Below are 17,061 nucleotides of genomic sequence, written 5' to 3' on the forward strand. Positions count from 1 at the left end.
AGCGTAGCATGCCAGAATACCAAAATGTGAAGGTAGTTCCTGGGGAAGCACAGAAGCCAAAGTGCGCCATGTGCAGACAAGGGTTACTTTGAAGAAAATTTATAAAGTCTCGCTGAAGAAAGTACTCTCGTATGAATGCGTGGATGGAGTTAATTATGCTTTAGTATAAAAATACTTTTCATTCTAACAACGTAAAATGTGTCCCTTTACAGAGGGGTAAGAAATTGTTAAAATGAAGTTAACTAGGCTGACATAGAGGAGCTATGACTGCATAGAATTTGTTTAACTAACATTAAAACTAAATTAGGATTAAACAATTTTTGGCTTCTTTCTCTTTTTATTTAGTAAAATTTTTAAAAATTATTTAATATTTTATTTGAAATTTTTAGAACCCTTTTTGGGATATTCAAGCGCCTGGTATGGAATATACTACTTCCATTTAAGCGTCTAGTGTCTGCTTTGCTTGTGTTAGGAAAATTTCACTGAAATAGGTGTAGTTCAAAAAATTTTTACTTTCATTTTTTTTGTCCTGCCCTTCACGGAGCTTTATTTTATTTACTTGCTACTTTAATTATGTAATAAAAATATTTTATTTACATTTGACATATGGAAATGTGTATTTTATTCCGTTTCTGTACAATATCCTAGATTATTTTGTTGAAGAATTTTTATGCGAGCTTAGTAATTCGCTCGAAACGGAAGTAACTTGTTAACATGCAAAACAACTCTTAGTTCAGCCTAAATATTGGCCTCATACTACTCCATTCGCCGGTACAGCGCGGTTTCGTTAAGGCGACCGCAGGTAAACTAGGCGCTAAGCCGCCGTAAGCTAATGTTTCAGTGGAATTCCTCGTAATGTTAAACAAACTCATTAAAATTTAATGACGTGTAGCTACAAGAAAATTAATCGACATGTGAGCTTTACATCAACTGATGGTGTAATTTGCGTATAAATTAAGTTGTAATTGAATAAATAGCACATTTATTGCTGGCATACATATATAATTATCATCAGACTAACTCTGATTCTACAGTTTGTGAAGCAAATCCATAGAGTTAACAATAGAGTTAATTAAATGTTAACTCTTAACATGAAATTATAACTTAACGATATGGTGTTTCTTTTTAATTAAAATAATTAATGATTTTAATAAAAGCTAAAATAGGTCACTGTAATTAAACCGAACCCTAAAATCCGATTTGTTAAGGTTTTCAAATGACAGTAAAAAGACATATAGGTATTTGCGTAAACTTTGTGTATATTTACGCCTTGATTTGGATTGCTATTAAATTTTATTTGTTCTTCATTTGATATCACTTTTAACCCTTCTGTTATCTGTATCCTTATTAGTCACGCATGTCCAGCTTAGTGCTTAATAAAAAGGACATCATGTCATTGTAAATAAGTAAAAATGTCATGAAGTACGAGAGAATATTTCGAAAAGCAATAAACACATTACAAAAATTTCATCTAAAAATTTAATAAAATCGTCAAGGATACCAGAAATTTTATGGAGCCGCGCCTTTAATTAAAGAGGAATACAATGAAAATGAAATTAAAATTATTGTATGGTATACTTATACATTAATTAAAAAGTGTATATTTCATAGTTTGTGGACAGTTTGATATGCGACAAAGTTATTAAAATAAGTACTAATTTTGGATTATGGTGTATTAAGTAGATTACTAGTGAATATAATAGATAATGTTGGGTTCACTGGCTTATAAGAGTTTTACTTAGACCAACTACGACATTACTTACTTACTTGTTTAGTTGACCATTACAGAGGTGAGTCGCCCTTGGCTGCCTCCAGTGGCTGCTGACTCGCTGTGGTGGTCAACAGGTCCATCCACCGAATGTTCGGACGTCGTCAATATTTGTTGTCAACGTGTAAGAAACCACAGATCTTCCGAAAAAATTTTTTTTTCTAATGCTCCTAACTACTGTTGGTAATTGTCCACGCTTCTGCACCATACATCAGAACAAGCATGATAAGTGACTTGCATAGCGTGATACTAGCGTATCACTAGAGGGAAAAAACTCAAAGAAGATTGTAACGTCCTCAACAAATTGTAGAATTCTGGCAACTACTCCCATGTAAGAACATAACAATACCTACCCTTCCTTTCGACAAAGATCATAATGTAACGTAAACAACAATAAGTAACTATAAAAAGAATTGATCATCATTACAATGTTGAAATAAGTAGACTTTTGCAAAAGAAAATTCAGAATATATGTGAATTATTAAAATTACAGAAAAGTTCAAATTTCCTTAACCTTATTGAGCAAAACGGAAATCAATATACATATTCAAAACTAGTTTATAAGATTAGTATACCATAAATGGAAGACAAAAATCAATTACAAAAAAGTCATAATAACATGATCAAACCATGATCTATGGCGAGTAAAGATCTTACCGTGTAGTGAGATTAGGATCGAAATGATAAGACTCATAGAAAATTTGACAGGGGACTAGCTTACAGTTATCTGTTAGTAAAGGAGAAATAAGTTTAATAAGTCCTGTTTAAATAACGAAAGTTAACCTGATTATGACATGCCACTATATATAAAAGTCTAAAATCCTCACATACATATTTTACTCAAGTTTTAAAATGAATAGTTTTCTCTATTGCCAGCACAATATGGTTATTATGAGCTAAATGCATAGTGGAAGACACTCTGCTGCTAACAGAATCAACCAACCTATTAAAGAAATTAATAGATAGGGAATTAATTAATGGAATTAATAGATCATATACATGTTTTAGTTAGAAAAATGATTCTTTAGATATTAAATAAATTTGTGTAAATATGTGAAGTTTGATGAACTCTTCCGCAATATTTAAACATTTTATAAAAAATAATTGACACATTTTTGTTAATTATTTGTCTCTTAAAATACTACATAAGACTTAGTTTTATTTTTGGAACAAACTGCATAATTATTTAATTTTTCTTATTTTTAATAAGATAAAGATTCACACAAATAACTTTTTGGAACATCTGTCCAGTGCATATTTACGAATCATTACACAGTGGCAGTTAATAATTTTCCATTTCATATTAATGCCATCTTTAATTGGACACACTTCAAATCTCAAAACAGTCAAACTGTCAAAACAGAAATTGATGGCGTCTTGGGGGAATATTGGGAAATAATTCCTGAACAATCAAAACATTACTTGCACAAATTACACAAAAGTTAATTGAAGAAAATTAATGATGATTTTTAAAAATATACACAATGAAACTATCTTATTTTTAAGACCTAAACAAAAAAGGATTATGTTTAAGAAACTCACAAACTACACTGAAAATAGTTTCCTTCGACTAAAATTGATATTTCGTGGAAGAAAATAAAATTGAATGTTTACCATAATTAATGACACACTCCTTTCCTCAATAATAGCACAACGACTTCTTCTTCGGGAAGAGAACAATGCCTTTCTTATGATGAATAGGGATACCTAAAGAGGCTACTGTGTTAAATTTACCACAATACTGTGGTATTTTTCTTCGCATACATCGCTTTATTCTTTTGTTTATGTCAGTAGTAATTTTTTCTAGTTAAATGAATTTATTATAAGAATAATATCTATAAAAACCAGAAATTCGAATGGTTTCATATGTGAGAGAAGTCTATGTTTTAATTAAAATTTATAAATATAATTTAAAATTTCCTTCACTTTTGGCAGAACCCGAGTTCGAATCCTGGTACTTGGAGTCTCAAAAAATAATTATTTACGAATAATTAAATACAAGAATTATTTCCAAGATCACTGTTGATGGGTATTTGGCAATACTCGAAACAGCTGTATGGTCAGTCAAAAATTCAATTAATTAAAATAATATAAAAAATAAAATTTTTGTTGTTGTAGTTCGCTACTGTTCGAAAAAACCTCTTTATAAATATAATTTTAGAAAAAATTATTTTAAAATCTATATTTTATAAAATGAAAATCAAAAAAGATTTTTTAACTGAATTTGAAAAACGTTTTATATATTAATACTTATAAATAAAAGGTTAAGTCATATCTATTATTTTCATTAAAAATTCATTTATTTTAAATATTTAATAAGATAAGTGCATTTATTAGGCACCATTAGATATATTTACATAAAGATATTATGCATTATCTCGAGTAATCTTCAAAGTACTCATTACATATTGCACATATTACACATTATATAGGGGATTTATAAAATTGAAAGTATAAAAAATGCACAGGCACGCCTCGGTTGACGACAGAAGCAACCCGTCTTGGTGGTCCAATTAATCCGTGTCATACAGCGGCTCACACAAATTTTTAATGTACAATCCCACATTCACGTATCAATTGAGTGACGTTTGCATGTGAAAAAAAAACACCAAAATGTAGTTCTTCCGTATATCGTAAAACCAAACAATAACAACAACAACAACACAACTGCCGCTCTTAAGTTGGAGACGGGAAGGCAGGAAGAAATATTTATATACAATAAATCCAGCTACTCTTATAAGGACCAATTAATAACCGAAAACGTGAATGCAACTTAATAGGCATAATTCGTCTTAAAATGCTCGACGAATATCAAAATTTGGTCATAAGTACGAGGGAGTCCATGTTTTGGTATTAGGTCATTGCTTATAAGTGCGTAATAATGTTGTTTTGATATGTGCGAGATTGAATTAAATAATGAAAATTTGACATTAACATTTAAAGTAATTGAAATAGGAAACAGTGCAGTAGTTAATAATTTTTTTTAAAAACTCATGACTAAATTTTTTTTATTCTTATGAATTTTATTCACTATTTTTAATAATTTTTTTATTAATAAAACTACTGTCGTGAAATTGCCAGCAATCGGTACTGTGGCCAGACGGGCCCTACCAAATTCACTTTTAATTACACAAAGCCCTTTAAGTCTTTAAGGAAATAACTTTCTTCAGAACGTAGTTTTCTCAAAAAAAAAGCATAGTTGTTTTCTCATCTTCGAGGCATAATCTGCATTCAGATTTAGCAGATAATTGAAGGCCATAATGACACCCTTAAGCAATATTTTATTACTTTTTCAAAATTTAAGAATTTTTTTGTAGGATTACGATTTTATCAGTGCTTTGTTTTGTCTAAGTCCTGGAAATTCTTCTCAGTACACCAGCCGTAAATGATTCTCCTTCTCCTTGACTATTTATTTTATTATTGCTGACCCAATTCAACCCATAAAAGAATTGGAGGCCTTTAAAAGCCGTTTTTGATGCAATTCTTCTTCATTTCTCAAAAATGAAGACTTAGCTTATTCTTTATTAAGTATAAGACTTGTTACCTTATTCGCATTTTATAACAATAAAGACAGAAATTGTTATTACATATTTACATTTTGTTATTAACTATATGCCACATTATAAAGCATTCATTTGACGACATGCAGTGTAATTATGAGAAATAAAAAGATTAATATGAGCGAATAACAATCTAATGAACGTTTACATATTGAGAAAATTCAGCAAGCAATAAACAGAACTAATGAAATATCACTACTAAGTTCAGTTTAAGAAGAATGCGTTCCATTTAAGAGATCTACTAAAGAAACAAAGAAATTACTACAGTGTTTGTTGAGGACAGTTTTGTTCGATGTCAAAATTCATTAGGAGGAGATGACTTAATTTCAATGGCAAAGCATTTACTTGTTATAAAGCTTTTTAACAAAGTAATTGTTATCATAAGCGAAATTAATAAAAATTGTATTTATTCATAGTGACGTCCCATAAATTTTGGAGCCGAAGGTACTGTGCTCCTATTTAAAAAAGACACATACAAGCAATTTTTTGTATTTGCTCATACAAAACTTTTATTATTAATAAATATATAAAATCTATAGTGACAAATCTTTAACACGTCTTCCGAAAGGTAATGCTCATTATATTCTGAGAATAGCATGCCCGAAAAATTATTATTAAATAATATTTAATTGAGGAAACTATGCATCACCAAAAGTGTCTATCACAACATTTTAAATATTTCATACATATATTTTCGTATTTCAAGTTCCCTAAACTAAGCAGACGACCCATCTGTGAAATAATACAAAACTATCAAAGACCACCAGAAGCATGATGTATAGTTTCCCATACAGCACGACTCTAATGATATATTGTGCTTATACCGAGCATATTGTTTTTATCTATCATAAGGCTATTAATAAATGGAATCAGCCTTGATGGTTTCTATATATTAGATTTTGAATTTGCTTATAATAATTTTTTCATTATATAATAATTATAATTTAATTATATACGAAGAATTTTGATATTCGTTGGATAAGCCAGTCTATTTATGCAATCTTCAGCTTGAGTTCATATTGCTTTTTTTTGATAGTTACGCTACTATCACATTTATTTAATAATTACTATTAATAAATTTGAATGCATATATTATTATATGAATTTCAGAGATACAACTAATAGTTTCGTTACCAAATGTATACCCGTTCTTATCTCTAACTCAAGACCTCCAAAGCAGCTACTTAATGAATTGAAATTTTCTACGTTTGCCTCGTCTTCATAGTGATATTGTGATCACACCTTGTACTATATTTTCATATCCTCTATTTTACTTTTCGTCACTTCTAAAAAATATTATTCTCTGAGAATAACTTCGTTCTCGATTGTAAATTTTACTTGGTTTATTTGATTCTTTTTTGTTTAACTTTTCAAATATTTTTATCAACAATTATAAAAAACAAATTCTTATATATATTTTCATTTTGCTTAAACCCCTTGAGCCCACGCCACTCTCCACTCACGTATAAATACGAATTAAAATGCGATCAGTGCCACTGAAACGTAAGCAAAGCAATAATTTTGTTTGGCAAAGTAGAATTAAATTTTTTTATTTTAATATTAAAGTCACGAATGCACTTTAGGTTTTAAATTATTAAAGGAACACAAATAAGTTTGATACTGAAATGCGTTTACATTACCACTGAGAAGGATTAACATTTTTTGTTCTTCATTAACTTCTCTACCTTTTAGTATTCCTCATACTGGTACTCCTACCACACGTGACAGCAAGCCTTTCTGTAGCACTTTCGAGGTAGTGGCAGGTTACAAGACGCTTCATGCGCACAAGTCACCCGAAGATCATCAGTGACACTTGATCTTGTGATGTGTCAAATTAAGAGAGCAAAAGAGGCTACATTTAATGTTACTGATTTCAACGTTAATGTTGATGAGTTAAGGGAATGTGATCCTTCTTACATTGATGATCGTGCGATTTTTTATTTTTATAACTTTGCCAGATTTTGTAGTAGATTTTGCTTGGCGCATACTTGAACCGATTTAAGAGTTCAAATTTCATTGTTTTTATATAATACATATATTTCGTCTTATTTTAATATGTAGGCCACACGTACACTCATCATTAAGACTCTTTCCATATGTCAAATAATGATAAAAAAAACCATCAGTAAAGCAGTGACTTTGCATTAATTATCCTTAAAATTATGTTGGTGGTCACAAAATTTATAATTTGATGATAACTTAATTTTAGGGCGCTACAAATAAGTATGTTCTCTTCTCTTCTAGAAAAATGGTATGAATGTATATAACAACTCATAATTTTGACATATAGAGTTTAGATATATAATTATAATTTTTTTTGGCAATAACATCTTGACAATCTTGACAGTTTTTAAGAACAGTATTTGAATACCACATGTTTTTGTTATTTATGGTGCGAGTTCCACATGTTTTTGGAGTATACTACATGGATAGGGTATTTCTTCAATCAAGTGTGCAGTTCTATTCGGTCTTTTCCGTCCACATGGTAAATTGTTATAAAAAATGTCAAACTTTTTTATTTTTGAATAATTCTTTAGAGTGTGTCTTAAGTTTGAATTAACACTAATCACATTTTTATACATATGTCATTATAGTATTATATATTATATATAAAGTATGGCAGATGTACAAGGTTTAGATTAACCTCTTTAGCTATAACAATATTACAATTGTTAAATCATAACGCAGTTTCTAAAGCAGACTTGTGAGCAGTAATAAAACAAGTAATTAAACTAATAATTTAAATATTTAAATGTCTTGCATTTAAATATCTCATCTCATCTAAAGTGACCTAAGTATGAGAGGTGATTCCTTGGCGAACGCAACAACCAATATCGAATTGTATTACCAATATTAACTCAGATTTAGGAAGTCTAAGAAGAGTTCAATCAAAAAATTAATTATTGCTAATGCTATTATTGCTATTGTTATTCTTTTTGCATTAATAGGAATCAAGCAATATTATATACTTATTTATTTATAAGTAATATTTTATTATTATATATAATAATATTTATATAACTGAATAATAAAATATTGATAACCATAACAATTATTAGTTATAAAATGGTGACCTATTTCTAGTGCCATATTAATTATAATCCCGAAAGTCCTAAGAAAGACTCAGTATCTAAACGTTTGCTTTAGAAAATACTTCTCCAAATTATATAGACTGACTCTTCTAAAACGTATACTCTCATCTTTAGAATATGTGGTCAAAATATTCCCAATATTTTCTGCTCAGTACATATTATAATTAAAAATTCTCTACTTAATAGTTCAAATGCTGGATATGAGTCATTTATTCCATTAAAATTTGCTTCACTTGACAGCTGACAAATTAGTCGTCATTTCTAGTAATCAGAGTAAGATTATTCATCACTAGCTTATCAACACCAAAAGTAAATTTAATAGAGACTTTGACATGAAAAGTTGACCTTTTCGCTTAAAATAAAATGAAAATTGAATTGACATATACTGCAGTAATTATTTGTATCTTCTTAAAAAACTGTCTTTTTCTAGAGTCATTTACATTACCTCAATTATTATAACCTTATTCATAACAAACTTACTCCTTTCAATTATCGATAAAAATCATCTGTTAAAAGGTAAAAGAATTGTATTCCACTGAACTACATATACCAAGATGAATGAAGAATGAATGAAGAATGACTTCAGTTTCTGTGTTGCAGTGATGAAGACTAATTAGGGTTGTCGCACATGAAAGGTCTTTCATGCTACAAAAATCTGGCATCAATATTTATTTACGTTCTTGGTTGCTTTCATGTCTTAGTCAATCAAAATGAGTTACAAGACGATTTCGTTTTAACTGAAAATAATGCACTTACACGACTGAAAAATATGAGGCACTTTGTTTAGAGATTACAAGGGTTAAGATAATAAGGAAGTGAAAAAAATCAGGGCGTGTAGCAGCCGACACGCATTATGTGGACTGCAGGATACTTTCAATTAAAATAAAGTGGTTGCTTGTCTTATCGGGATTAGTAATTGTGATTAATTATATGCACATTTATATTAAAAGTTTTAGAGAAAAAAAAGTATATTTATTTTTTTAATCATAACTCTTACAATTTATATTTGATACTTCTTAAAATAGGATATCTTTCACCAGCGCATTCGCCTCTATAATCATCTCTGGTTAAATCGAATAGTGCTACACCACCTAATTCGCGAGCATGCACATAACCTGCTTTAATAGCTGCAGTTGCAGGTTCCTCATAACTCACCCATATACCGTAGTTACCATTATCATCTGCTGAGCGATAGGCATACGTACCAAAACGTTTGGTTGGATCACCCACTTTTTTCAATGGTGCCTTTTCACCAGTTAAATCTTTATCAGCATGAATTAATGTACATATTTGTGGCCAACTTAGTAAACCCAGATTTGCAGTAGAATTTTTCAAAGGTGCTGCGCCGCTAGTGTCATCAATGGGTGGGTAACCAGTTATACCAGAATCTTTAGACATCATCCAAGCACGTCCAAATGTGCTTATACCTACATTAATTTTATGGGCTTGTGTTGTTCGATTAAGCCAAAATTGTACGTTATATTCTATATTGTGAGTTGGATCGCGTTCGTACATTTCATAGAGTGGTGCAGAATAATCAGCTATTTTAGGATCACGTTCAGGTGTTTGGAAATCAAAAGTGCACAAATTCACGAAATTTACATACTCTATTACGCTGGGAATATCTATAAAAACTGAGGAGAAAAACAAAATTAAATTAAATACACTTATTTTAAAAATATTTTTTTGCATTATTATATTATCACTTTATATTAACTTACGTTCTGGGTCCACATTTGGCAACATAGTCAACGTCAGCAGGTAACCATGTAAATTAAAGGCACTTCGTAATGCATGTGTCAATTGCGTAAATTGTGTCTTGTGTTCTTCTGCCTTCTCGTCAACCTTTTTTGTACTAGTAAACCAGCCTTTGACTGTAGACCAAACTTTCTTGAAACCACTTACAACTTTTCTAGGATGATTCTTAGGAAATTGCCATGATAAATCTAAACCATCAAACCCATATGTTCTTAGTAACTGTACAGCGCTGTCCACAAATGCTTGACGGTTGTTTCCGTCTTCTAATATCTGTAGATACTTATTGGTTTCCAAGTAGTTCAAATCGATATCTTTATCACCTCCAACAGATAGCAGTATACGTATATTCGGATATTTACTTTTTAGATTTGTTATTGTGCGATAATGATCACGCCCTGTACTCGCATCCACAAGCACTTTCGATGGTTCTTGTAAAAGATTAGCTGGTTCTATTTTAGCATAGCCATAAACAAGATAATTACAATAGTGTAAAGCTGGTTCAAGATCTGATAGTGCCATAGAATCTGATGAAGTATATAGAATTTAAAATATTTATTAATGGGTATGTGTTATATAAATTAATTTTAATATGTTTTTGTTTTGTTTTATATTCACTGGTAAAACTTACTTCGATAAGCTTAGAAATAACGTAAGATAAAGCAAATTGCAGCATTAAGTATATAGAGATATATTTGACTTGTGCATTGAAATATACTTTTAAGTATTACTTATTAGAAATTTTAAATTTTAAACCATAACCTCACTAAATTAACTTAAAGTAACTAAGGGATTTTTTTTTATCCGGTGGGGCTAAAGAATAGTGCAAACTAACTGTTCAAATAGTAATACCTTATAATAGTAATACCTTCAATATAATATTGAAATAAAATTAGCATGAAAGTAAGTCAAGAGTTTGGCAAGAGAAACAATTGAGATTCTACTTAAAGTGCTCTTGCTTTTTAATTTTAAAAAAGACTACTGGGATAGTATACCAGGATTAAAACAATCCAAATCACTTATTGGTACCTATAACAACAAGAGATACCAGGATTGTATGAACCTATCAAAAGAAAAACTTAGAATCATTACAGGAATCCTAACAGGGCACTGTAGACTAAAACACCACCTCACAAAACTGGGAACATTTATGGATGCAAACTGTAGATACTGTGAAGAGTATGAAGAGTCGGCCACACATGCCCTGCTCTAATGCACATACGAAATAGGCTCCTAGGATTGTATATTCTTACGGAAGAGGCAATAAAACCCTGTAAAGTAGGTTCTATACTACTTTTTATTAACGCAACAGGGCTTAAAGACCTACTCTAAGCGCAGAAGGGGGCCCAATTAAAATGATTAAAATATAATTAGACCTTTTTGAAAAGGAAAAGCTAAATTTTTAATAACTCCTAAAATTCAGGAAGTAGATTTCAAACGATGATTAGAATTAAAATTCTTAAATTAATTATACACCTTGTAATGCTAACCTATACGAAGAGTACTCTCTGTGATATTATAAGACAGTTTGAGTTGTTGACAATGAGTTCTAATAGATTGTATTCGATTTTTTTCCACACTTTGGTTCACAATAACAATAACATACAAAATAGTATGTATACATTTTTGATAAGTTGGATTCTTGACATTACAAACAATACCATTTGATCTAAATTTTGCATTTACATTATAAAAGTCTATAGGTGAATTACGATGACAATTTAAACAATAGAATCAACATAATGTAACCTAATTAAATTAAATCTTAGTATCTTTACTGTGCTGCTATGACACGTAATTAAGATATAGTATTGATTTGACAACTAAGAATGCTACATCCTTAACTGTTTTAGCAGAGAAATAATACTCTGGGTGTTTGAGTTGTTTGTATGATTAGATTAGATGAATCCGGTATGATAAAACTGTAAGTCGGTACGAATGAAATAGTCGACAATATGTAGCACCTATATTTCAATAAGTTGATCAAACAGTTATCTCTCTTCTCTGACATATCATAAAATGTAAAAATCAACATTTAAAAAAATATATGTGGAAACAAAAGTATTAAAACTATATATACTTGCGTAGAGTGGTATATATAGTTTATGGTACATAGGTAAAGTATTTACTTAATATACAGGACCTAAATTCAACTTCACATGAACTGCATAGTTGTTCTTAAATCCAAATATTGTAATCCGTGTAATTGTAATTGTTTATTAATCTAAAGTTCAAAATCGAAAGTCCTAAATTTTATGCAATGGGCAAATTTATAGAACTAAAATAATAGCAATGAAGAGGTATCTACAGTGAAGTATACGAGAGAGAGATTTGGAATTCCAATTTCATAAAATATGTCGAAATACATCATACATGAAATTTTTTTCAATTATATCTTTTCACATAAAATTTGAAATTGCTTTGAGAAATCCCCATCCATGTATACAACCCTGTATGTCTAGGTAATGGAAGAGAAGTTTTGTATTTTTTTAATAAATATTATGTTTTGAATTAATATTCACAGAATTAGATCAATGAAATATGATAACCTTCGTATTTGAGCTGATAGTGCAATAGATTTTATTTTCATTCTTGCAATTTGTTTCTCGACTAACAAGACAGTTTTAGTACATAATAATTGTATATTAAATTTTAGATTTATTCAATTAATTTATTATTGCTTTTTATTTAATTAAGTTTTATATATCTTTGACTCAAATACTGAAAGAAGAATATAGATGATTAGTTACCAATAGTTCTTAATTTAATGTTGAAACATTATAGTTCTCACTTATATTTGAATTGCGAATTCATAATAAATTTTTACGATCACATTAGTGGGTTTAAAGACGGTCCTGTAGACCCTACCGGTCAATATCAATAAAAATGCTAATTTCTTCATTTATAAATACACCTTTTGTATAAAAAAGAGAAGTATTAGGCTGGTTTTACCTAAGTTCAGTAGAACAACACGGGTCATTTCTTTCTCATATAATAAAGTAAATCATTTTACTATTAATTAATTGCATTTCAAAATATTTATTTGAAATTCTTACGTTCTGCATTCGGTCTTACCTTTCTGTGTATTTGTTGCGTCATAGAAGCAAACCATATTAGCAATGTGGGCCTGACTGCAATCCAGCCATGTGATAAATGCTATTAACAGTAAAGAAAATATCTTCATTTTTGTTTATTAATAATTGTTTAGAATCCGTGTATGATGTAATTTGCTGCGATTCTATTCACTAATAGATACTTTAATAAAATGGCTTAACTTTTCGTCCGGAGCGTAGAAGCAATAAACCGAGTTCAAACGATGACAAATTCAGACTAAATCAAAACAATTTTATTATGTGTTCATCACAAAACATTTGGAAGAGATAAGAAACTTATGACAATTTCTTAATCGTAGAAATTAAAATATTAATTGATAGTTGAGTTTAGCGTAGGCCTGTAATGTTTTCATTTTCTCAAAAGCAATTGATAAGAATGTTGAGACTGAATCTGCTCGATCCACTTTATTCAAAACAAATGCTACTTGGAGCGAAAGTCATTTCCGCATATCTCATGTTATGTTTAAGTGAATAAATATATATCTTTAAAAAAAAAAAATTAGAGTACCCGACTGACTGACACTATAGTTAAACTCTTTATGAATAATACTCAACTCTTTGGTTCGCAATCTCTCTTTCCTCTTAATTATATTAAAATTATAAAGTAATGAGTTTCAAAATAAATACAGGGTGTTTATATTAAAGAATTTAGTTTATAGACACCATTACAGAAATTAATTTTTCGGATTCTCACTAAAATAGATATTTGTATTTAGTGCAGTCTGGTACATCATTATTGAGAGATATATAGTTATACAGTACATACTATATGTAGAAACAGTTAAAATTTATTTAAAAAAATAATGAATAATTAATCGGGTTACGTCTTGCAAATAACGATCACGTTATTCATCACGTTCACGGTCACGGTCACGTTCTTCATCAGAAGATAACTAACCTACATCATGAAACCCATTTAGATCTTTAAAAACTAACTTTTCGTAGCGGTTTATGTTATGGAGTTAGTATTGAATCGTTGTTTCTTTGAATATGAAAATATTATTACAGTTCCCAAAGCCTTGTCAATTTGGATGATATATATGACAAGTCATGATATTTCTGATATAAAAGAAAAAAATTGAAAATATATAACTCTTATTATTCTTAATAACTGAAGTAACCCAAGATGTTTTTAACGTAATACTTCATACCCATTATTAATGTTTTTTTTTTCTGATGAGTTGAAAGCACCAAAAATCACAATAGTAGAATCCAATAAAACCAACTTCTAGTAATGAATAATGCAGATTCCAGCGATTATACCATAAAGATCAAAATTCCAGTTATCAAGAGCAAAAGTTAGAGTTATTAGGCTATTAAAAATATCAAACTACTAATTTTGATAATCACAGAATAGTTATTAGGTATGAACTTTTCAGTCAGGGTCAAGAAAATAGCAGATAATAAAAGGAACCAATTAACCTTAATATGAAGTGAAGAAGAGATATGTGTAGAATATATATATATATATATATAGATATGTAATATATATATATATTATATATTATATATAAATATAGATTATGTTAATCTAGTTGCATAGTATTGGTGCGACAGTAATCACTGTGAGGTTTATGTAGCTGGGAGGAGATAATACCGCTCAAGTGCAGGAAGGTACAGATCGATGGGTGGGTATCATTCTTAAAGTTTTACTGAACTGTATTTTATTTAAAAATAGTTTTGATATTGCACTAACTGTGAGCAAAGGTCACTAGAGAAACAAGATTTTAGTTTTATTAAATTTATTGAGTTAGGTTTAGGTTAGATTCGAGGTATTGTGAGTATTTTGAACTATCCAGATGATGTGAATATAGCTACGTGGTATTAATACGACAAATGATTCCCACTTTTATCACTGTAAGGGTCATGTAGCTCAGATATCGGATAAATTATCGGTATATTATTTGAACAAAATAAAACGACATGTCATACATCAGTAGTACAATTAATTTCTTAATAGAAAAGTTCTGTAATCGTAAATTCTATAGAAATGCCAATGTTAGGTCAAGACGTTGTGACGTTTAACTGGATTTTTTTCTTTGGGGGCTATGTTAAATAATTGGTTTTATATTAATTAATCAGCAATGACCTTAAAGTAAATATTATGTGCTTTATTGGTAACATAAGTGTAAATTTATATGAAAAGGTAACAATATATCGAATTGAATTTTCAATAAGTAATTTACAATTCACTGCACCGTGTAGGATTTTCAATTTCAATGGTTTTCCATGACTGAGAAAAAACATCCGTTCTTGTTATTTTTGGTCAGTTATAAGACCTTTCATGAAAAAATATATACTGCCTCATTAAGACTTAACTGCCTCCCTGCGAGACTTAACGACTTAACTGCGAGTTGTAACCACAATAAGAATTTAACATAACTTTTCGACAATCGACGAAATCAGACTATTTATTAAAGACAATGGAATATACTTATATATCCTTGCAGAATGCCCTACTTCTTTACAGTATAGAAGAAAAATTTTCTACAAAGACTTGATCCACTATTCAGAGTGGTCAAACATTGACATGAAAAAGATCAAAACTTTTCTGGATACAGCTGATGTGAAAAAATCCCTCATTGTTTATAGATGGGACAGGATATAATAGTGCCTCAATATACGCAGTGTCACAAAAATTTGATCTTCAGACCCCACTTCTGTTGATAGATTTGTAATAGACTTCATAATAGTCAAGGATAGCCTTCATTACTTGCATTATATTATAAATAATTAAAAATAATATTATAATACATATACTATATAATCACATAGGATATGTTAACGTTAAACTGAAACTTTATTAGCAATTCAATTAATTAAAAGTTAGTGAATTAATTTGTTCATTTTAAATAAATTTTCTTTAATTAGTGGATACCAGTTTGTTCAGTTGGTGATCTTAGAATTTCATTTAAACGAGTTGAATATTTATTATGTCAGACGATCACATTATAAATAAATTAAAATATAATTAAGTGATTGTTTTATTTGCTGGCAAAGTTAATAAATAATGTCATCAACACTTTGCTTGCCCACACTTAATGTCATCGAACACGGTGGTAGGTACACAAATTATCACCTGTTTACGATACCGGTGGTTGTTTCAGTACCGAAGACAAGTAGACTGGACATACGCCCTTGCAACTGTAGAGCAGTGTTTCTTTTACATGGAAGGCGAAGAGAACTTGAAGATAGACATATGCAGTTCGCTATTTTGTATGAATGTACATATTTTATACTGTAGGTATATAAATATGTGAACGTTTGTTAAAGGACTACTTTTGGTTTGCAACATATCTATAAGATACTTGATCGTTCAATTATTAAGATAAACTTTTTTTTTAATTTTATGAATTTATATTGCAAATGAAAATATTTTAAGTTATTTTAAGTTGAAGCTTTCAAGAATTATGCCTACTGAAGGTAGTACTACTTCCAAATTATAATTAAATAGTGATTTTCAATAGGTGGTCTCATTAGAAACTGCTTAGTAACCTAGGCTTAATGTGTGGAATTTGTGTAACAATTTTTCAATTTTTTCCACTAAAGCTCAAATCTCTCCTTCCAATGAAACCTTCTGGTAATCAATAAATTAAATTAAATTTGAATATGTGCTACAATTTTTTTTCCTGTGAAGTCTTGAATTGATTGATTGTTTACAAGTAAAACCAAATCATAGAAATCGAATAAAAATTAAGAAATTAATTAAGGTGAAGAATATTTATAAAACTTTAATAGGAAAATTGTTCTATAATTATTTAATTATTCAAAAA

The 17,061-nt window shown here is 29.5% G+C and overlaps 1 protein-coding gene across 1 annotated transcript; it reads right to left on the reverse strand.

The window, feature by feature from the left end:
- Nucleotides 1–9,390: 9,390 nt before the first annotated feature.
- On the reverse strand, nt 9,391–13,494 carry LOC119663180 (chitinase-like protein Idgf5). Its single transcript, XM_038072836.1, has 3 exons — nt 13,251–13,494; nt 10,142–10,702; nt 9,391–10,054 (listed from the first exon to the last, which is right to left on the reverse strand). Exons 1-3 carry the CDS (start codon nt 13,357–13,359, stop codon nt 9,414–9,416), a joined length of 1,311 nt encoding a protein of 436 aa, XP_037928764.1. The 5' UTR covers nt 13,360–13,494; the 3' UTR covers nt 9,391–9,413.
- Between the last annotated feature and the right edge of the window lie 3,567 nt (nt 13,495–17,061).

This window comes from Teleopsis dalmanni, unplaced genomic scaffold (genome assembly GCF_002237135.1).
Source record: "Teleopsis dalmanni isolate 2A unplaced genomic scaffold, ASM223713v2 unscaffolded_contig_0192, whole genome shotgun sequence".
Lineage (NCBI taxonomy): Eukaryota > Metazoa > Arthropoda > Insecta > Diptera > Diopsidae > Teleopsis > Teleopsis dalmanni.

Excerpts from the sequence above, each read along its gene's own strand:
- LOC119663180 (XM_038072836.1), bottom strand. The coding sequence starts at position 13,359 with ATGAAGATATTTTCTTTACTGTTAATAGCATTTATCACATGGCTGGAT. Across the intron at positions 10,703-13,250 it reads CGCAACAAATACACAGAAAG|ATTCTATGGCACTATCAGAT; the intron begins GTAAGACCGAAT and ends ATACTTCATCAG. Across the intron at positions 10,055-10,141 it reads GCCAAATGTGGACCCAGAAC|TTTTTATAGATATTCCCAGC; the intron begins GTAAGTTAATAT and ends TTTTCTCCTCAG.